Source organism: Agelaius tricolor, unplaced genomic scaffold (genome assembly GCF_023055355.1).
Source record: "Agelaius tricolor isolate 1412-34295 unplaced genomic scaffold, bAgeTri1.0.p SCAF_6, whole genome shotgun sequence".
NCBI classification, from domain to species: Eukaryota; Metazoa; Chordata; class Aves; order Passeriformes; family Icteridae; genus Agelaius; species Agelaius tricolor.
This window is the reverse complement of record NW_027269266.1, coordinates 44,757,515-44,779,958: the sequence shown is the minus strand read 5'-3', so window position 1 is coordinate 44,779,958 and position 22,444 is coordinate 44,757,515. Positions and strand designations below refer to the sequence as shown.

General features: G+C 42.9%; 1 protein-coding gene across 5 annotated transcripts in view; it reads right to left on the bottom strand.

The window, feature by feature from the left end:
- The window catches only part of BMPER (BMP binding endothelial regulator), a 147,896-nt gene extending 132,221 nt beyond the window's left edge, over window positions 1-15,675 (bottom strand). The window contains exons 1-2 of one of the 5 annotated variants that reach the window (XM_071429634.1): window positions 15,535-15,675; window positions 13,904-13,989 (exon numbers count right to left, since the gene is read on the bottom strand). In XM_071429634.1, coding sequence (XP_071285735.1) covers window positions 13,904-13,918 — 15 coding nt within the window. In that variant the 5' untranslated portion in view covers window positions 13,919-13,989; window positions 15,535-15,675. Of the gene's footprint in view, window positions 1-13,903; window positions 13,990-14,203; window positions 14,543-14,796; window positions 15,095-15,285; window positions 15,400-15,534 lie in introns of those variants that run through there. The other 4 variants (XM_071429636.1, XM_071429633.1, XM_071429635.1 and 1 more) reach the window with 4 other exon arrangements.
- Between the last annotated feature and the right edge of the window lie 6,769 nt (window positions 15,676-22,444).

Below are 22,444 nucleotides of genomic sequence, written 5' to 3'. Positions count from 1 at the left end.
TTATTTTCTTTCAAATGTTTAAGCTATACTTTGGGGTTTTCCAATGTTATTTTGAGAAGAAAATCCCTGTCAGTCGTAGCTCCATAATCCAGAGGACTCCTAGAAGTTTTTGCTGTACAGCTTTTAAACCGGAAAGCACCAAAAAAACAGTCTCTTCATTTAATTGAACAAGTTTTGAAATAGGACCAAAACGCTTGAGGAACAACAACCAAATAAAAATAGTAGCCCAAAAGAAAGAAGCAACGAGAGTCTGTTTTCTATTATGAAATTATTTAGGCAAAAGGCCTCCAGACACTGCTGTTTTAATGAACTTGCAAGGAAACTGAGAACTGACCCTGAATTTGTTTCCTTACGTGATCTTGCCCGTGCTACGCAGTGGTTTTAGAAAATAAAAAAAGGTTATTCACAGCAGAGTCTGCAGAGAGAAGGCACAGCCTTCAACTTGTCAGTCAGCACAGAGAAGAGCGGGAAGAGACAAGGAAAAGGAACATTTCGGGCAGGACCCCCCAGAGGAGGCAAAAGCTTTCAGGGTCTTTTAATGCTGCCTTCAACTCACAAAGCCACACTCGTTTTTGCTGCAACTGCTGCTTGGCTGCAATAAAATCTTGTAGGGGCTGTGGTAATCCTGGGTCATGGGCAACCCACGGCAGGCATCACCCTCAAGATGTCTTCATCCAGCTGCTGCCAGCAAAGGAAGGCTTAAGGTCTTGGGAGAATTAGTCAGAAAAGCTTATGACACTGGGATGTTTAATTTCACACATCTCACTTCTGGGTGTTTCTACTTCCTATCTACTGAAACTTCTTTGCCTCCATCAGATGCAAAGAAGAAAGGTAGAATAAGCTTTCCTTTGTTGTGATTAATCATACTGCCAAATTCAGTAAGATTGTGACTTTCAAAACTTCAACACTGTAGCTAATAGGAGAAAAAGCATATTTTGACTTGTGCACTAAGCAAAAGCGATATGGAAGTCATTGAGAAGAAACTAAAAGCCAAAGCTGTCAATGTCACTTTCACAGTCCTTGAGCTGACTTTGACCATATTTTGTGGCCTGGCCATGGCTGTTTTTGGGTGAGATGTAACAGCTCTCAATCACAGCAGTGATCACTTAGCCACATAACAATACCACTGCAGTCAATGAAACCACCCATGAGAGCTCAGAGCTTTGAGTCGAGCTCTTCAGTGCAGACATATGCACAATGCCCCATGCTCTGGGTAGACCCTCTTAATTAAACACTTGTTTTTAAATGCTGCTCTGGAAAAAATTTGCTGTCCAAAATAAGAAACTCATCTTACACAACCACTTTCTTCTTGAAAAATCCAGTGGTTAAAACATGTTTTTGCATAATCGTAGCCCTGCAGGGACAGTTCTCACTTCTGAAAAGCAAATTCCCTTCTTTCTGTTTTGCACATGTACAAACAAACAGATTCTGGTATGTCCAAAGCTTGCAAATCTCAGCTATAATAGTACATTGAATAGAAGCCATACAAGCAGGTTTTTTTTTTCCTCAGCCCATGTTCCCTTCACTCCTTCCTTTCCCTTGCTCCACTTGCACTGCGGGAAGTAAAAAAAATACCTGTTTCTGACAAGTAAATGGAGCTGACATTAGAGCGAAGCTCGAAGGTGAACAGGGTATGCACAAGTCATTTGTCATCTTGACAAAGTGAGATTTGGTCACCAGTGGGACACTTGAAAGACATCTGAACAGTTGGCCTTGACCACCAGCATTTCTTACAGCTTATAAAGGGACCCATGGGACCAAGAACACAACCTGCTTTTGGAAGTGACTCCTGCAGGGGTACCTCTTGATGGATGTAAAGGCAGTGTGATATATCAGGTGCCATTAAGATCTTTGCTAGCAGGTTCTATTTACATAAGTATGGAGTGTAGATAGCATCTTGTTAACCCAATTAATGAGACTCAAATGTCAGGAAACAGATTATGCCTGGCTTAAAGTCCACAGTGCTCTGAAGGCAGATAGACAGGATTTCATTGTGTGGGACAGCACTGTTCTTTTTGAGCAAGAACTCAGGCAGCAATCCTTCTACCTGGACAGCTAGGGGAGGCAGAAAGATGATCTGAAATCCAAAAGTTTCACGCCTTTAAGACAAGAGGGGATCTTTATGATGAGAGATTCAAGTGTGTACAACAGAGAACCTGCAGCTGAACCAAGGAAAACTAAAACAATATCCACTTGAGGTCTTGGAAACTTAATTTTTTATTAACTGTACCTTCTTCTGCAATTAGAGAAAGTCCTTGTTGCCAAGTCACAGCCAGGTCTGGATTAGAAGAGAAACACTGTTTCATCCAGCCTGTCCACACTGCTGTGTTTTATACGGGCAAGTGAAATGTACTTCTCTACCCTAGAGATCCTGACCAAGATGAGATCACTAATCTCTTCATCAGTGGCTCTCGACATACTGCTTGATACAATAAACTGCTGTTCTCCCCCAGCCTCCCACTACTAAGCTCTATGATATAGAAGCAGATGCTCTTGTCACCCAGGTCAGAGCAGTGAACCCTGAATGGCACAGCATGCGGTGCTTGGCCCCAAAACAGAGGGGGGCTTAGGGAAAGGCCTTGTACTCAGCAACTGCTGCCAGCTCTCTGCTCGGCATGACAGCTGTAAGGAATTCCTGTCCAGAGCTGTCTTCTCAATGGAGGAAGACAGAAAGCATGGGCAGCCTGGGCCAGCAGCCCAACCTCAGCACCACTCAGCAGGTTAACCTAAATCCTCCGATGGGAACAGTACCTCGTGGGCACAGACACAAGTTGTCTACAAACACGCAGGAGTCATATTAAATCTCCAGAAGACGCTTCAAATCCTTCTAGACCTCTGGTTCCAGAGCCACACGTAACTTTCCTGAAGTGACATTGCATCCACATCCTCTCCTGCCCGCAGTCCTTGTGCCCACTGAACAGGCTTGGAGCTGCCTTCCCATTTCTCCAAAAGGCTGCCTTCCAACAAAACTCCCTTTTCTGGTACATGGTTTGCTTCCTTTTCCCCTTTTTTGGTTTCCACCTTTTTATGTTTCTTTTTATGTGGACTGGTTTAATTATTTCAAAAAAAATAAAATTATATCAAAGATACTCCTTTTATACTGAAACAATTATACAAAGTTTTAGGCAGCAAATATTTATGCTTCACACAACAAGTGCATTAAACCATTCAAATTTCTTACTATCATAGCCTCTAGTTGTAGATATTTTATAAATTTCAGCTTCAGATTGATCTTTGGGTCAAATTATTTTTTCTTGATGATTGGAAACCTTGCCAAGTTAAACTGAACATACACAGGCATTTTCTCAGAAGCCATATAAATGGCAGTTTCTTCTGCATTTTCATGTTAAACAGGTTCTGGTTCAGTATCAGTGCATTCTGCTGCATCTTAGTCTACATCAACAATTTCCTCCAGAAATGCTTCATGTCTATAGATCATGGACAGATTATGCCACAAACATGCATCTGTTAAAAAGATTCCTTATACTACCAGACCCCAAACATTTTAAGGTGCAGCAATTTTAATTTTCCAGCATTTTTGATCCACTGCACTTACAAACACGCACTAAGACTTGGTTTATAGGCTAAAGAACTTGCATGTTTTGCATTTTTTCTGCCAAAATAATTTCATTCATTTATTTGAATCAAAAGGATTTTCCAGATTGAATCACCAGGCTAGCTATCCCCAGGACTGTTTGGGTAGAAGGGTAAAGTGCTACATATGAAAATTATCATCTGTGCACTGTCATATACAGAGAAAAAAATATTCTCTGTAACAAGCAAAAGTTCAACAGCCTCCCTGTAGCAGGAGAGCCTTCTGGTTTATCACTGTTTTGTGTCTTACAGGCAATCCTTCAGCTAACAGCCTTATCTCAAAGCCAGCCACCCTCCTGGCTCCTTCCTGCCTCAGTGGTATCTAGGTGACACAACCCTGAGATGTTTCACTAACTGGCACAATCAGATCATAATCATCATGTAGCCCTAGAGCAATCATTTATCAGCTCTTCTCCATCTCTCTGAAACCGTACCTCAACTGTACATCCAGACATAAAAAAGAACAAGGAGGCAATCTCAGGACAACCAAGGTCTGTTATTCGTCATCCACTAATAAATCCTAAGACAAAACAGAAAAACAAATGCAAACATATGAGTCTAGCTGGCCAACAGAACATACTTTGATGATTCCAAGCCTTGGGAAACTCTCATTTCCTATTGAAGCCACTTAGTATAACTGAACATAAACATGTCAGGAGCAGGTGAAAAAAAACCAAACCCCAAACAAGGAAACATAATCCAAAACACATAGATTTCCAACCTGTGAGCTGTCAGAAATCTGATTTTCCTGGCCAGGGGTATGCAACATCTTTGTTTGCATCCCCCTGGTTATGGAGAAGTGCAAGGTGCTGTTGCCATGCCTCAAGCAAGATGTTTAGCCAGGAAAGAGGATTTGAGCCATACCATGGCCTGATGGGGAGAGGGGCAGCTGATCCTGCAGCCAACAGAGGAGCCTGGGGTTACACTGAGCACACTGCCCAGGGCTGAGCTATGCCTGGTTCTCAGTGAGGCAGAAATGGCACTCTTCAACTTCTCGAGCCTTACAGGAAGTTTCAATACTGCTTGCTGAGGTTTGCACATGCTTTAGGCTGCATTGCTACCAGGTGACCGACTGCCAATGCCCAGGGTGAACCAGAGTGTCTCTGGAGCAAAAGGCAGTGCAACCAGGTCAGCAGAGCTCTGAGATGGCCTCACTCGACCTCTAACACTGAAGCTTCGTGCAAAGGTTTACTTAAAACAGGGACTCAAAGAAACTGGGACTGCATTTTGTCTGGGAAAACATCAGGTCTTTGGTATCATTTTTTCTACATGGCATTTCATCACATCCCCATCCTTAGTACTCACAAGAATAAATATATCTCAACTCTAATGCTGTTCCACAGTACTGCCTTGTGCCATAGCACTTCCCAGCACACACGTGCAATGCTTCCCTCTCTGAAAAATCTGGGAAACAATACAGAAAATGAAAATGAAAACTATAGCCAGGAGATTGATGTGTAGAATGGACAACAAGTAAAAGGCATGAAAATCATAGACAATGCATGAAGACAAGTTATTTTCTCAGCAAGGTAGTGATACACAGTCCTACTTTGACACCAGATTATGGATGACTATCTAGAGCAAGTGGATTCTAGACATGAGGAAAAGAGAAAAAAAAAATCAAGGGAAAAAGTCTAAAAAATAAATGAAGAGACAGATAAAAAGTTTATGAAATTCAGGCATCAGCACACAAGGTCAGCTTCTGAGCTTCTGGGGATGATAAGGGATAAGATCCATGCTGTACTTGGATCCAGAGCCCAGCACTTGATTCAGGTGGGTGCAAAACACTGCACAGAGCTCAATCAAACAGTCAGACTAGGAATTTTTTACCTGAAGCTTAATGCATAAGATGAAGAGGCCAAGAGGCCTCAAAGGAAGTAATCACACCCGTTATTAGGTACAGTATAAGCAAGTACCAGTATGATAGCCATGTTAATAGTAGTAATACAGGTAAAAGCTTTTATGTAAGATTGGGTTTTTTTTTTCACAATGGCCTTTTATTTGGCCATAAGCTCAATATAAAGAGGTTGCATTTTCATTTGATTTTTTGGTTGTTTTTTAATATTTTTCTTCCCTCAAAATTTTCTATTAAATCATGATGGGGAAATAAAACCAGATATTTGATGGGGAAAAAATATCTTTTTTATACAGCAGCACAAAGCAGAGCAGCAGAAGTACTGACACTGTGAGCCATTCACTTACAGAACCATAATTCTTAAAAGGACCATTAACAACTCAATGGAAGAAACTTGAAAGCTAATAAAAACTATATACAGGTAACTGTATGCTTTTTAAATGCCATTTTGATATTGGACCAGCTCTTTAATAATGTTTTTCTTATTGGCAATAAAAAAGTGTCTTAACTTAGACTGATCCATTTTGCGCTTATTGTAGACGCATTCCAAAGACATTTGCAAGTTATATTACATTTTTCCATTTAGTTTACGGCATTTTTGTGCCCTTCATACTTTTCCATGTATTATTTATACATATTCTTTTGTATTTGAGAGATCTGATCCTTTAATTACACCAAAGAGAATCCCATTTTCATACATGATGGATTGGATCTTCATCATCGTTACAGTGACATATCACCAGCTCTCTTCCAGGAGGGTTTTGCCAAGACCTATAATCAGTTCAGCACTGTGTGCATATGTGTATTTGCTCAGTGCAGCTGCCTATGTTAGAAATGTGCAAGTAGTGAACTCTTCACTAGCCCATGTGGTCTGAGAACAACATGAAATAGCTTCTTCCAGCCTGCAGATTTGCAGAAAGGCTTCATCATAAGCTGTTACACATGACTGTGTACCACATCCCCAAAGTAATTGTCACGACAAAGCAGAGTGCTCTGAAGGCCAACATACCTGTGAGGGATGTGCCACAGTCTGAGGCAGCTCTTGGAAATGAAGTGCAGAAAGTGGACATCAAGAGGTCCGCGGATGGCACAGACACAACAAACAATACTATACAATCCATGCTCGTTCCCCAGAGGAGGGAATCACATGAGATGTTGCATGTGGTACTACTTGACCAGGGTGGGCATACCTGTATATGAACTAAACTGACTTGAACATTCCACAAAACTCTGATGGAAATTTTAAGGATCAAGCCAGAGTAACCATCCTCTACCACAGACAGTTTGTCAGGCAGGTCAAACTCTTGTTTCACAGATGTTCTGCATGAATTAAGAACAACTACAGGTGAACCTTCTAGAATCATCCTCAAGAAGATTTTACCAAAGTAATCACAATCCACCTCTGGGTCATGCTCCAAGTCACCTCCCTCTTGCAAGACCTCCTTCATATATACATGTATATACATATTCATACATACATTTCTTTCATTTCTATGACAAAGCACATATGGGACACCCTGCTGCACCAGACATGGCGTTATGTCTGTTTTTTGTTTTCAGGGTTTGTTTTTTGGGGTGGGGGGTGTTGGGTTTTTTTCATTTAAGAGGTTGCATATACATCTGTATTTGGAAAAAAAAAAAACCTAATAAAACTTTCATCATGTTGGAGCATGTTTGGGTTTCAGGAACCCTTCATGCACCGATCAAAAAAGCATTCTCTTTTGGAGTAATATGGGGGTGAAAAGTATCAGTACACTACTGTATCATAGGCTTTTTTGTCTCTCTGTTTATTATTTTTGTGGGTGAAGAGAAAGCTGATTGTATTATACAGTAATAAAGACCAAGAATATTTAAATTGAAAGAAGATGCAGTCTTGGTAGACTCTGTAGCTGATGTATGTAAACTATTGAAATTAAATTAAATAAAATAGGTATGAAAGAATTGTTTGATGATTTTTTGTTTGGTTTTTAATATGCACTACTCCACTAAAAGTCATCTGGGCCGCATTATACCTTGAAGCAACAACAATTGAATCCTCATGTACTAAAACACTGCCATCTTCACTGAACATGTGTCAAACACTTGCTCTCAGGCTAGCTACGTGCTTTTAACTTGTGTACTGTGCCACAGATATCAGCTCTGCTATAGGTAAAGAACCCCAGCAATCTAGTAGCTGTTTTGCTTTAGCCTGCAATGAAGACATGGTTTTCAGGATTGGGCTTCTTTTTGGCTGGAGGTGTGTGCGTGCAGCGGGGAACAAACATCAAAGTTATTTCTTCAGTTTTTTGGTTTGCTTGCACTTGGTTTCACCAATTTACTAGTTCAAGCTAGGCAGAACACGAGGTCTTATAATGACAAATTTGACATTATTTTTTATGAGCAAAGGTCAAATTCTACACTGCTTATTTGGATTTAAAAGAGGAAATTTAAACTACAGAATGATGTTTCATGCTGAATAAAATTTATGGCAATCAAAGCTCTGATTTCTAGTTCCTGAGCTCCTGTCTCCAAACTTTTCTCAGATTTCCAACACTTGGTTATCCTTTCTGGCTTACATTTATTTCCTTCTGGTCTGGATTTAGGTGATAAAAGGTTGAGACATATGATTACCACTCCTCAGGTGCAATTGGTAAGTTTGAGGCACAAGCATGAGGGACGGGGGGAGGAGAAAAGGTGGGGAAAACGGCTCTGGTTTAGATGTGGTTTGTCAAGATTACAATTACACAACTCACTTGTTCTAAACTATTTTGGGGAATAAAAGATAATAAAAGACCTTTTTTCCCCATAAAAAGCATACAAAAATTCAAATCATTCATTCTCTTCAAAAAAATTCCAGAAGCCCTTGCAATGGCAAGGCCAGCATTAGCTGAGGTACACTTACCTATTTCCTTGCAGTTCCTCACTTCTACTCTGTCCCTTTCAACTGGCATTTTTGGTATGTTCATTTTGAGATTATACACATCACTGGCCAATGGATACATTATTCTTGGATCCCTGCTTGCTTCTAGAGAGGTGCTCAGGGTCCATGGAGGAGATGACAAACGAGCATGAAATGACATGGCTCTCCACACCACTGCTGGCACCACCACCTGTCATCATTGTCACCGTTGAGCTCATCTCACCTTCAAAAAACTCAGCACTCAGAACTTTAACTGGGGCTAAGTTAATTCTGTGGTCTTTTTACATTCTCACCCTATAATTATGCACAGGTTCTCATTTCACCTATTTCCGACGGACTGCAGCATTTTTATGTCTTTTCCACGTGTATGTTGAAGCACGTATTTCTTGAAAGCAAATGCCATAATATCAGTTGTGAGCCTACTTCTATTTTGAGTGCTAGATAGCTTCCAGCCAAAAAGCTGTACTAACAAAAACTCTGCTGAATTTCATCATTTACCGTACTTGTACCAGATCTGAATTTAAATATTCCATGCCTGTTTTAAATGCTGACAGTCAAATAAAAGAAATCTAATCAAAAATTCCCTTAATAGTCTGTTAATAGCATTTTCCCCCTAACATTTCAAAATCCTCAATATACAAAAAGTCCCAAACTTACCAAAATGTGCTAGGCTTTTATATTTATGAAGCCTTGTTTGGTTCTGCTAACAGAAGTTTACTTATGCCTCCACTACCTTCAGCCCAAAACTTACACATATAACAGAGAAAGATCTGAAAATGTCATACACAACATGTTTGGGCTTCTCAAACTGAACAAAATGTGCAAAGTGTTCCTATGGATTTAAAAAAAAATCATTTTTCCACAGATGTGGGAGGATAATTTTAGAAGATAATTTTTGCATTAGGTAGTGTAGCTATAATCATTTGCAGTCTTAAAGCATTTAATAACTGGAATCGATTTCTCAAAGTGAATCAATATAACTCCATTGTGAATACCATCAAGATTATGTATTTTTACCTATAAACATCATTACCAATTCAGACTAGTTCCCTAAAACACAAAATTTTTTCACTCATCTTCATAACCACCGTTTCACTACTTTGATTTTCAGAAGCCAAAAAGACTTAAGACATTTTTACTGTTGACCATTAAGCATGACATAATGTCACAATCATATGTTCTCCAATGTTTTTTGTACTGTCAGGGGCCACACCATTATATGAAATAATAGTTTCCCTTTTTTGGACAATATTTCTTCATAAGGTTGGTTAACTTACTGGCCATCACATCCAGCATTTCCTTTCAGTGTTTACCTTTATCTGATACCCAACTTGGTGCAGCTGAGAGCAATTCCCATCCTTTCATCAGGAAAGTCTTTAGCTATAAACACAGCTGCAATGGGATGCTCAGCCATGGCACAATCAGAAAAACAATTTTCCAGTGCAACTTCTGTGTATCTGTTTTACCCATCAGCTCTAAGTACTTTCCCCAGGGTCTGTGTTTAACAGCATATAAGGTGAAAGCATTTAAAAACAGGTACTTTCAGTTGCCTTCAGCCTTCTTTGCCCTTTTCCAGTATCTCAAATCCAATGGAAAACAAGGCTGGATGTTTTATTTCCAGAGGCAGTGCATCTCCGAGGAGATGCAGAGCCCCAAGACATTCAGAGAAGTGGGCAGAGCACCAGAGAACTCTGGCTCTAACAGCATTTTGCAGACAGCAACAGCAAGTTGTAAAGCATGCTTCCCCAAACCTCTGGATCATGAAGACAGCCTTAATTTGTCTTTTGTCCATCAATGCCTCAGAAGAAGCTCAAGAAAACAGACACACCAAAAACCTGGCATCTGTGCAGCCTGCCTGTTGCCAGAGAGACATGACAGAAAATGAGCATGTTCAGATTGTGACTGTGTCACCCACATCCACTTGTAAAGTGGAAGTGCATAAAGTAAAAAGCAATGTCTTTGTAGTCAAACCATTCGACCAGGAGTTAGGAGACCTGAGCTTTCATCAGTCCTACAAGAAATTCCTTGTGGATAAACCACATTCTGTTCTTTTATGTTTTTCTCTAAAAGGACAAAAACAAAATGGCCATTTGTTGCAGTCAGCTGCAATCATGACAAGTTCTTTGGAGATCAAATTCACTCATGCTTATGCCATTGCTAAAGTGTAGTAATTGTAAAAGTTCACATTGAAACCACTGTCTTAGAGGTATCAAAAATTACCATTTTTATGGCATTATTAAGACCATTTAGTAGAGGCATAAATTATGAATGTGGGAACTCGAGATTTTACCCATAGAGGCTTATTCAGCTGGTAGTTTTTGCATGCAGATCATTACAGTGTTTATGTATACACACACCTACACACCCTTAGTCTTACCTGTTTCCTTATATTAAAGGCCTTATATTAACAGCATCAGAGCTGCTCCATGCACTCCAACACATTCCATTTTGACAAGCAGGGATATCCAAAGCAGAACTATCTCACTGTGGGTGCAGTGCCTTTTCTATTAGAAAGCATTAGGTACAGCTCAGAAGTGAATGGCTTACCACACACCATATATGAAACCTCCAGCAATGACTTTCAATGTGAACTTCTCTATCACCTCAACTTCTCTTTTCACATGTTAGAGCAAGTGCTCAAGAATGAGCAAATCTGGTTTGGTAGCTAAACTTGGCTATCTCTAGAACATCCCCACCAACGTCCCTCTTGTATTCAAGATTCAGGAGTTTGTGTTAACAATAAAATTCTAAAATAAGCTTCTACCAAAGAGGTGTCCACAGACAGCAGTCTGGGTTCTATCTACTTTGCTTCTGCTCATGTTCCTACCATGAAAATCAGTCCACCCTGTCTCTGCTAATCAATGAGAAAAGAAAACTTTTGGTTTTGGTCTTCCTGCCAAGACTTTCCAGTGGTGTAAAAGGAATTGATTTTGTAATTGCTCTTTGCAGTCTTCATTTCATTATTGCAACTTACTCATTATCCATGAGCTTCCAATGTTTACCACATTTGCTCCTAGAGCACTACCTGTTGCTTTAGCCTCCAAAATGATTTAGCCTATTAAGAGAAAGCCAGAGATCATTTTGCTTGTGCTGCCTCTCGTTCTCTCTTACTAGGATGCATCTGCATGCTCCACAGGACAGTCTGCAAAGCTCTGTCAAACACTTGATGATACAGTTCCTGCATTTCAGTTCTGTGTCCTCGAATCTGTGAGATGGGCAAAGCCCTGGAAGGAGGTTAATAGAATCATAGAATGGATTGGATTAGAGGGCCGCCAAAGATCACTTAGTTCCAAACCCCTCACCATGGACAGGGATGTCACCCATTAGATCAGGTTGTTCAGGATCCCCATCCCTGGCCTTGGACACTGACAGGGATGGGGCACCCAGAGTTATTTAGATATTCCTCTTCATCCCAGAGCTGTTCAGATTTCTGTAGCTTGTGTTGTTCTTTATGGCAGCCTGTGGTCATGGAACTGCATCACCACTAAGGAAGACATGCCATAATCCAACCTGCAATTCCAGTGACTCTCTTTACCAGTGTTTTTAATATAGGTGCCCTCTGCTGAATTTTCTGTCATCTCCTAAACAGCAATTGCTTCCTTTCTGTAACAGCTTATCAAGCTCCCTTTTTAACTGCTCACCTCTTACAGTATGACTTTCCATCAGGTTTGCCCTTGAAGAGAATGATCACTCTTCCAGAAAAAGTTCCTCACTGAATTGTTATTAAACAATCAATATTTCTAGTTGAATGTAAGGCAATCTGGTTTTCTATTCCCTCCTGGTCACAAATCACCCCATTTTTTCTTTTGTTTCCTCTTTCCCTAGACCTCTTAAAATTGATCTTTTCCCTAGTGGCAGGCCTAAACAAAGATTTCAGCAAGGGGCAGTCCAATAAGTCAATGCTTTGGATGTCGCACAGCACTAAAGCCAGTATCTCCAGACTGGTTTCCATCTCCTCTACCAAGTCTCCCAGCTTCCAACTCAAGAAACAGAGATTGCATTTATCCTTTGGCAGAAATAAAACCGAGTGCAGCCAGGGCAGGTAACTGCAGTAACTCACTAGGCATCTGTGTGCTTAATAAAACATAGTGTTCTCCTGGCACAGAAAGGAGCCAAATGCCCTCAGCTGCCATTTCACTAAAGTAAGCCCTGAAAACCACAGGGATTTAGAATTCTTACATCCAATGCTTTTTGCAGTTCTTCATGCTCACACACTAAAAGGGTGCTCATTGATTTAATAAAGCCAAGGTCTAGAGAGATCTATAAATACAAGTGTTTTACCCTCATGCATTATTGCCCTGATGCCCAAGACTGAACTTCTGCTCTTTCACAGATAAATTGCTTCCTCGCTGGTTAACACCAGCTTCCATTAGCAAAAGTGGTGGCAGACATATTTGGGAAGGTGATCCATGATAAAACACAGCTTCGTCTCTCTTTTTGTTTTCCCTTTGATTTTTTTACTTGCCACATCCCATGCTCCTCTTTTTCCCATCTGACTATGCTCAGAAGAAATCAATAAGGTATTCTTTATCAATATTACCTATAAAGTTATCAATGATCTCACTAAAATCTACTGAACTCAGTGCAGTGATAGATATCAACCTCGAGGGGCTCAAGATGCTCTTGATCCTAGAGTTGCCAAAATTGCCTTCTAAAAGGCAGTCTGAAACAATTCTTTACATCTTTTATAGACTTACAATAATAATATCAATAATATTAGGGGAGAGGGTATGTTGATATTTCAGTCCTAAAGTAGAACACGTTCTGTACATTCAGCTACTCTGTAAATTCCAAAATGTAAAACATAAGGCTTTCTAGCCTATACTTTTCTTTGCATTCAACAGTAAATTAAGGTTTATGGCTTTTATTTAAAAATATCATAGGAAGTTTTATTTAGAATGACTGTTTTACAATAACTCCTAGGCCTTGGCTTGTCCAACTGAACTGCTCCCAAAAATGCTTAACTTTGAAACAGAACGACAAGGAAGCAGAATGTTTCTCCCCAAAATGTGCATCAGCTAACAACACCATTAACCACTGCACTCCCAGCACAGCAGGCAGAGCACTCTGACGAAAGCATCACTTGTCCTTTCCCTGTCATGCTTTTACAGCACATACAGTCACGTTGCTGCCTTCACCTCGCACCCTTGTGGAGCTCCTCACCCACTGGGATTGTGACAGGGACCAGCTGGGAGCTCAAAGCAGCAGCGTTTCCAAACCTTACCTTTCCTTCTTTTTGCTGAGCTACAAGCAAAGACTTCTGGGTGCACCCCCAACTCTGTGAAAGTTCTCCCCACAAATTCACATGGTAAACATGGTTTCACAACGTCCTGAAATAAAGTCATGTACAACTTTGTGTCCAGGTTTTAAAGTGAAAGAAATGATTGCCAGATCATGTATTGGGTTACTTTCAATTAGCTCAGCTCTGAGATAACCTTGTGTTACATAAAGGCAACAGAGTCACCCAAGATTTGATTATCTGAAACATTCCCCTCTCTGTGCAGTTACATTTAGTACTCGTCTGGATGTTCTTACTAGCTGAAATACACACTTACCAGGCAAACACACATTATACAAGGGTTGTCTGTGATAAAAGGTATCTGCAAAATTTCCCCTTCATTTTCACATTTTGCAACCGATCCTGAAATAGAAATAAAAATTTTTAAATACTAGCATATTTCATTTCACCCTGACAGTTTTGGAAACCATCCTCATCACACTCATGTTTAACCCTTGCTCCACTCCTAGCCCTCAATTTTAAACCCTGCCGTAATTTGCCAAATTTAATCAGTTCAGCATTTCTGCAAGATTCTAAAGAGAACAGGGAATGAGTGGCCTTTTATTGCCGCACAAACCTAGACTTTCTTTGTGCCCCAGTTATAGCAAAGAAGGACGCTTTTTCTTCTCTCGGATGACGTGTGGAGAATAACGAGTACTCCATGCAAAGCAGGATACGTCTATAACGATAGATCCAGAGCTCACTGAAATCAGCAGAAAGCTGTCCATTACACTCTGAGAACCTGGACCAGCACAAGCCCTAAACCAAGCATCCTTTTAATGCACGGCAACCACTTGGCAAATGAGTCAAAATTAGCAGGCTGACTGTCAAACGGAATCAAATTAGGAAACCCTTTACACCCCTAATGCTGATTAGTCGGTATTCTGTCATGCTGGACTCACTTCTCAAAGTCTAATGGCTCCTCGCCTGCGCTAGAATTTGATTCTGCATTTCGCTCCATGCCCCAGATCTCAGGAAGATAAAACCCTCGAGGGGAAACAGGGAGAATGGGGCGGGGGAAGAAAAGGAACAAGAAAACCTTTTTTGGGGGGGAGAGAGGCACGGTTGCTGTGCTCACCTGCCCCAGCCCACGCGGGCGCACCTCGGGCCGCCCTTCCCGCGCAATGCCACCCGGCGCAGGTGGGCCCGCGCCGCCCGCGCCCGCCGTACCTGTGAGCAGGGAGGAGGCCGGCGCCCCGGGCAGGCACAGGACGCCCAGCAGGACGGCGGCGGAGGCCGGGGAGAGGCGCGGGGCCGCCGGCCAGCCCCCGCCGAGCGGCGGCATCGTCCCGGGGGTGCCGCTGCCCACCCGCCGGCTGCGGGGCAGCGTCCGGGACGCGCCGTCGGGCGGCGGAGCCCGCCCACCCCCGGCACGCCCGGCCCAGCACCGACCCCCGGCGCCGGGCAGCGGCGGGGGGGTGGGGAGCGGGACGGGAGACCGCGGCCCGCCGGGGAGTCCCACCCCACGGCGGCACCGGGGGAGGGGACTGCGGGTGCGGGGAAAGCAGCTGTCAGCGCCTGCCCCTCGGCCCCGCACCCCCTCTTTCCATCACCCCCCTCCCTTGCCCGCATCCCTTCTTATACCTTCCTCTCCCCATAGTCCCTCCTCCGGCACCCCCCGGCCCCCATGCCTCCCTCCCCCCCGGCGCACACACGCACAGACAGGCTGCCAGCCCCAGACCCCGTTTCCCTGCCGGGAGATGCCCGGCCACTCCCTCCCCGGCCCCGCCGAGCACCTCCCGGCCCGGCAGCGGCGTCGGGGGGCTGCGCCCGCGGCCGCTCTGCGGGAGGGGCGGGGGAAAGGGAGAGAGAGGATCGAGGAGAAGAGGAGGAAAGAAGAAGAGGAGGAAAAGGTAGAAGAGGAGTAGCAGGGGAGGAAACGCGGATCCTCGGACAGGGCCGGGGTACCTGGGCAGAGCGCGGCGGCTCCGGCTGCCTCCGGCGGGCTCGTCCCCGGCTGGTGTCAGCGCCCTTGGTGCTGCGGGCAGGTTTTGCCAGCCGCCAGGGAGCGGCGAGAGGGAAGGAGGGAAAGAAGGAAGGAAGGAAGGGAGGGAGGGAGCGAGGGGTCGGAGGCTGTCCGCCGGGAGCTCCGCGGAGTGGCTTCGCTCCCCGGCTGCCCGCCCGGCCGGGGCCGCCGATCTCCCTCGCCTCCCTCTCCCGCCGCCGCTCCCCGGAGCCGGCCGCTCTCCGAAGGGGCTCCCCGGCCCTCCCCGCCCGGCTCCGGGGCTGCCTGTCCCCCTCGGGGCGCCCGGAGCTCGGCACGGTGAGGGCTCGGCCGAGGCGCTGGGGAGCAGCCGGGGGCAGCTCCCGGGCCGCGCCGTCCCTCCCCGAGCCCGGCCCGCCGAGCGCGTCCCTCGGCCCGTCGCTCCCCGGTGAAACCTTTGCAGCTCCTCCTTAACACTTGTCACTTGCAGGTCCACGCTTTGCTGTCCCAGGTGTAAACACGGGCAATGTTAGCGACAGACATCCCCGACAGACACCCAGCGTTTGCGCTCACAAGTAGGCGCGGGGTATGGACGGGATGACACTCGGGGCGTGTGGCAGGAGACTCTTCTGTGACAGATCTTCCCCAGCCTGCTTTACAAATCGATTTCTTTCAAACTGAGATGTTTCACGTGGGGAAATGAACACTGTCTGAAATTTACTGCTCTGACAACAAGCTGAAAAATGCTTTCATATTTCTGCACGTTCTGATTTTATTTCTTTGCGGGCTGCATGTGAGCTGTGATTTCCAAAATGCTTACAAATAGTGGAAAATCAGGTGCATGACAGGCTGGTGTATACAGGACAGCTTCAAATACATTTTACTTTCCAGCAAGATGCAAGACAATTTGATTTGCAAGTTCATTTTGAGAGTAAAACCCAAAAGTCGAGACCTCTGAAAGTCTACACCTTTGCTCTAAAAAGCAAGATACGTACACCTCACTTTCAACACAACTTGTCACCTACCTTTAGGGTAGAAAGCAAAAGTCCTAAAACAGCTGAAATTGCACCTATGGGAGGGACTGCAGAAAACTGATACTGATCACCTTCTGGACATCACTATCAAAATCTCTCTCCCTGAGGAAGGAAAAGCTACTTTTTTCTTCCAACCTCAATCTGTACAGGTTGAAGCTGCATAGAACACAGAATAATCTAGATGCCATTATCAGGGTTTTATATATACAAGCGAGGTCCAAAACTTTCTCCACGCTGTGCAGAATACATTATAAACTCAGTATATAAGTACAATGCATGTAACCTGGAAATATTTTTTTTTCCTGAGAAATATAATTTTTACATTTCCATGCATTTTAAACAAAGATAAGCCTGTAGAGGTACATATTATTATGCACTACTCCAGAACAGATTTTCACACATCCAGATGTTTTTTCCATTGGAAAGATGTACTGAATCTTCTGGTAAACTGGCCTTTTCTTTCTTCTCTATCTGTAATCAGTGGTTACATTTCCCTTTTCTAATTACAGTGCAGCCACAGCCTTTCTAAAGCAACAGCCATAGGAAAAATAAATCTACCCTGATAATTTCTTAAGTGACAACTACCACAGGAGAGTACTTATATTATCAAGTGCATCGAATCTTCTCTTTATGCTGGTCTAAAATTCATTAAATATTAACATCTCCCAGTGTGAGAAACACACAAATCACAATGAGGGCATCAAATAACAATCCAGGCGTCCAAGTAACAGCAGGGAACATGCTAAAATAGTCTGGAAAATGCAAAGAGGAAAGTTCTTTACAAAATGAAGACAGGAGGTGACAACAACTGAGCATCACACTCAATCCCTGCCATAATTCATTCACTTAAGACAAATACTTCACAAAATCATACTAAAGCAGAGCAGTCACAAAGCAATATGTCCAGATTTGTGACATGATTTTCCATGGAAAGAAACCATTGTCATCATGACTAAAGCACCTTCCACACACTGATTAGGCCTGAAACTTACCTCTGAACATGTGCAGCATGAAAACATTGTCCATGGGGTGAGCTCACTCCGTCTGTGCATCTTCTGTTGCGGCAGCAGTGCTGAGGAGAGGAATTTGTTCATCTTCCTTGCTTGGAGCACCTTCTGAAAAGGGACTTTAGGTCTCCCTGTACCATGGCTACTCCACACCTCACTGCCTATTGCTGTCCAGTGGAAGAGCCTGCTGAGGACTGGTGCTGCCTCCGAGTCTCCCTGGTTCCCTATCTCCTCTGTCATCGGGGAAGAGGGGAGATGAGAGAGACACTCATCCTTAGCAGCAACCTTTGTTGCTTCCTTGATATTGATAATGATGACATATCACAGGGGAAGATCACTCATTTAAATCTCTCATGAAACCCAGCCTGGAAGGGAAATATGCCATCTTAATCCTCCCCCACCTCAGTTTCACCCGCTCAGTGCTACAGGTTTGTCTTGGCTTTTTATCTCTCCTTTACCCATTCTGCCAAGCCTGCCTTATCAGGGATCAGCATCCTTTTTCAGTGTAATGTTGTGTTAAGTTTCAAGGTGGGTTGATTATTTTTCTCCCTTTTGTATCCCTGTTTAAAGAGATATCTATTTTTCCAAGCAACATTCAAAACTGCGGTCATTTTAGCAAAATCAGAGGGTCACACTGAAAAACACTGTCCTGCTATCAGACACATACAGAGATTTTGTGCTATGGCAGCAGTTAAAACAGAAGTCATGTCATCAGACCACTTACCTCTTTTGTATAAGCATTGCATGGTATCAGCTGTTATTGAAAGGATACGTTCATTAGTTCTATTTAGTGGTCGGCCTTGGCTCTTCCAGCTGATGGAGCAGTAGCTGTTCACAATTACCACTTTGTGCAGAGCTCAGCTCCTTCTCCAGGGATGCTTTCCCAGTGGTCAGCCATAAAAGAATGTCATGGTCACCCAGCACCCACCCTAAAAGAAAAACAAAGCTTTATGGTTAACAACAGCAACAGTGAAGAAGGCAGTGATCACATTCACATTTCTCTTCATGATTTTTTTTTGCAAGTCAAAATCGCTAGGAGGCCCATTCTTCATGAGCTAGGGAATTCTTCCAGAAGTGGCAGAAGGCAGCCATGAGTCATTAGAATTAGCATGTATTTTCTTTTTTTTTTTTCTTTTAGGAAGTTGCTTTTCTAGGTCTTGGGCATAGGTTCTTCTAGAGCATCCCTATCATGCAAGAAAGCATGCAATAAACATGCTGCATGTACATCAACACTGCAGGTGCCCCTGCTTTTACTACTTCTATTTTGTTATACATTATTCTAATACAGTTTCTTTGTGTTTATGAAACTCTTAGCATAAAGAAGAAATTATGACCCAGATATACACTGTCTTGAAGGCTCTGTAGATTGGCACAAGTTGCTGCTTCCAGTTCTGGCTTGCTAAAGAACTATGCATTTACAAGGTAGTGAAGGTGGTTTGCATATCTGATCAAGCTTACACATTTCTATTGTTATTAACAACTTGCAAAAGATAAGGAACTCTCCATCCAGTAACTTACACCATCAAAACAAAGGTCAGGGTGAACACATTTGCTGTAGTTGGAGGCTGATAAGCTTCAGCCCTAAAAATTCTTGCAGAAAGACCTATAATTTGGGAAAGTGTTTTACTATCGTGGTGCATAGGCACACAGCAATTGAGAAGCTCAGTAGTAACTCATAGAATTGTGATGAAGACATGGCACTTTCCTGCAGGAGAGCAGCTGGGAGTTTGCAGTTCATTCCTCAGTTCTGAGTGGGCTGCAGCCTTTGAAATGTCTTTGCATGTTCATTCATTTCAGTGCTTAATCCTGTTTTAAAGTTAAGAGTGTCTGCCAGTGTGGACAAACAGTATTTCTTGCACGCCACTTCTCCTCTAGGAGATGATGTTAATAAACCTCAAGAGTGGCCTGATTATGTCAAAGAGGTGCTCCTGACAAAGCTCCCCTTCTGCAAAATATTCAGGAAACTTAAATGGATGCAAGCAAGGTCTGAAGACCACACCAACAGGTTTTAAAACTGTAACAGGATTAAAAATCACATATGGTCAAAGTCTTTAAATAAAAGCAAAGTACAAGAAGTATCTAAAATTTACAGTGAGACTTACTTGCATAAATGTTTATAAATTTTATCAAACAAGTCATAATTTTGACAGTTTTCCATAAACCCCTGGAACATGCAAAGCATTTAATTTATTTGTGGCAAGATAAAGATAATGAGCAGCATTTTAAAAGTTTATTAACATAAAATGTCCTGGCACAGTCATACTTACATACTTCTATTGTTTAAATTATATTTTCTAAGAACTCTAAAAAAAAAAAACCTTACAAAAGGGAGCTTCTGATTGCAAAAGCATTCAAAATTATCCTCATAATTTGTATTCATGGAAAAGTAAACCAACCAAACAGCATAAACTAAACTGGATACAAGCACCAGCCGTACCTCAAACTGAAAAATGCTTGAGTGCAGCAGAAAATATGGCTCCAATATGGAGACAATAGGCTGCTGAAATAGTCCATATCAAATATGCTAAAACAACAACAAAAGAAGTAAATTACAGCAGAAATGCTGAGGCCATCCCAGTGATGGGGTTCCCAGCAGAAGCTGTTCCAGAGGCCACAGGCCAAGCAAATAGAGTAAAGCAGTGTATGCTGGTACTCTTTTCTGTTATTTCACAAGCTGTAAATAGCTTGCCTTACAGAGATAGTAAAAATTATTTTATGTGAGTTATGTGGGTTTTTGTTACATTTACTCTTGAACATCTGCTGTGTCTGATAAAGGATAAGAGCTAATGAAATCACATGAAGAGTGGCATACATGGAGTACTGCTTTGTTTCCAATTTGTGAGACAAACCAAACCCTGCATTTTGCTTGCCTGTTCTACTACCTGATGAGTGCAGCAAACAAGGAGTACCCAATAAACATTCTATAAAATGGAAGATTGATTGATTAATTGATTGACTGGAGATGACGATGGACCCTGTCTGTACTAGACAGGTTCTTTATCCCACTGCCTGCCCCTGCAAAAGACAAAATATGTTTATTGTGACAGCAGACAGTTCCTTCCAGCCAGGATCCAGTTGAAAAGCAGCTGCCTCTACTAGGCACAGAAAGGCAAAGGCTTTCATTTTTGCTAAAAGACAAGTCTCCATGGTATGCATGCTGTAAGAGCATCACTTCACCTACTAAGAGTGTACTCCATGAGTCCATTCCTTTTGCTGCTGGTCTCCTTCACAGCAGAATTTCTCCCAGGACTGTTTTTTTTCTTTTGAACGACAACCAAACGCTCACAAACTCAGCGGTGAGATTTGAGGAACGAAATGCACGGACTCGGAGCCTGCTCTCCCGCCCCCGGGTGCCCTCATTGGCACCCACGCGAGGCAGAGGAGCTCGGTGAGGTTCCAGCCGCCCGCGGGAAGGAAGCGCGGCCGGGCGGGCCGGGCGCTGTGCGCGCCGCCGCCGGCAGGTGGCGCCGTTGGGAGCGCCGAGCGCAGGGCGGGATGAGCCGGAGCCGCTCCCAGGATGGTCCCGAGCCGCGGGTCCGCTGGCAGCGAGCGGGAGAATCTGTGTGTCACCATGTCTTGATCCCATCTGCACCAGCGAAGTGCTCTCTTGGTTTATTCTCGGAATGTGGCTTTTCTTTTAACTCTTCTGGCTTTGTCTGTGCAGGACATTCGCTTTTGCTGTCCCTGCGACACACCTTATTTTATCCGGAAACAAAAGAGTTTTACAACATAATAACCCCTATTTATTGTTATTTTCCAAATACAATGCCTAATCAATTTACTGATCACCTTTTATCTTCAGTATATTGGCTATACAACATTACAGCTGGTAATGTTGTATACAGCTCCTTACCCTTCCTTCTTGGCTTCTGACTGAAGTGAAGCACATTCAATTAAACAATAATAACCGATCGGTCCTGCTGACTGACTGTACCACACATACAGAAAGCAAAGATCCGACAATCATAAGCAGCCTTGTAAAGCCCCATCAATCAGGATGTGTCCAAATAATGCACCTGAGCAAACTGGGGCAATCCTGCACTGATCTGCCAAAATTTCTGCAAGTTATGCAGCTTCATAATGAGTAACCTGACCATTATTAAAGAAGCAATACTGCAAGATTTAATAACTGAGTTGCCCACCACTCTTACTGGCTTAATTAAACTCTGGATATTCTGCCTACGCTTAAATCAAGTAGGTGCACGTACACACACACAAAAAGGCAGAAATAAGAAAGTATACTAGCAACAAAGCAGAAATTCATTAAAAATGCATTTCATTTTGCTACTGATTTCCCCAGGTCAGATTAATCTCAGACCTTCACCAAAAAGAAAACACAGAGCCACTCGGGCAAGGGAAAAAATGCACTTCCAGAAGGCAGTGTAATTCATCTACCTGCCTCTCAACTATCTAAGGCTCTTTCAAGAGATGAGAGCAACATTACATGTGCCAGAGGTGGGCTTTTGGTGTCATTACACAAATCTGCAGGGAGTTTTTGCCAAATCCCTGAGTTTTCTAACAGTAGCATACCTCCAAATACATCACTTAGAAGCATGAGGTGAACAGAGACAGGGAATAGTATTTACTTTGGGAAAGTATCAGTCACATGTCTTGTATATATTAGCAGGTTAAACCCAGGAGAGGCAGCTGAATTACTTGTGACCAAAGAAAACAATTAATCAACAGTTTTAAGGCTTCACAGAATTTTAAATATGTATTTACATGTGGTATACACTATTTATTTTAGGTATCTTTAAACCTAGACTCTGAAGTCTGAAGTTGGCAGAAGATGGAAAACATCTTCTGAGAGGTTGCTTGGTGATAAACTATTTTCAGACAGAACAGAATTTGTG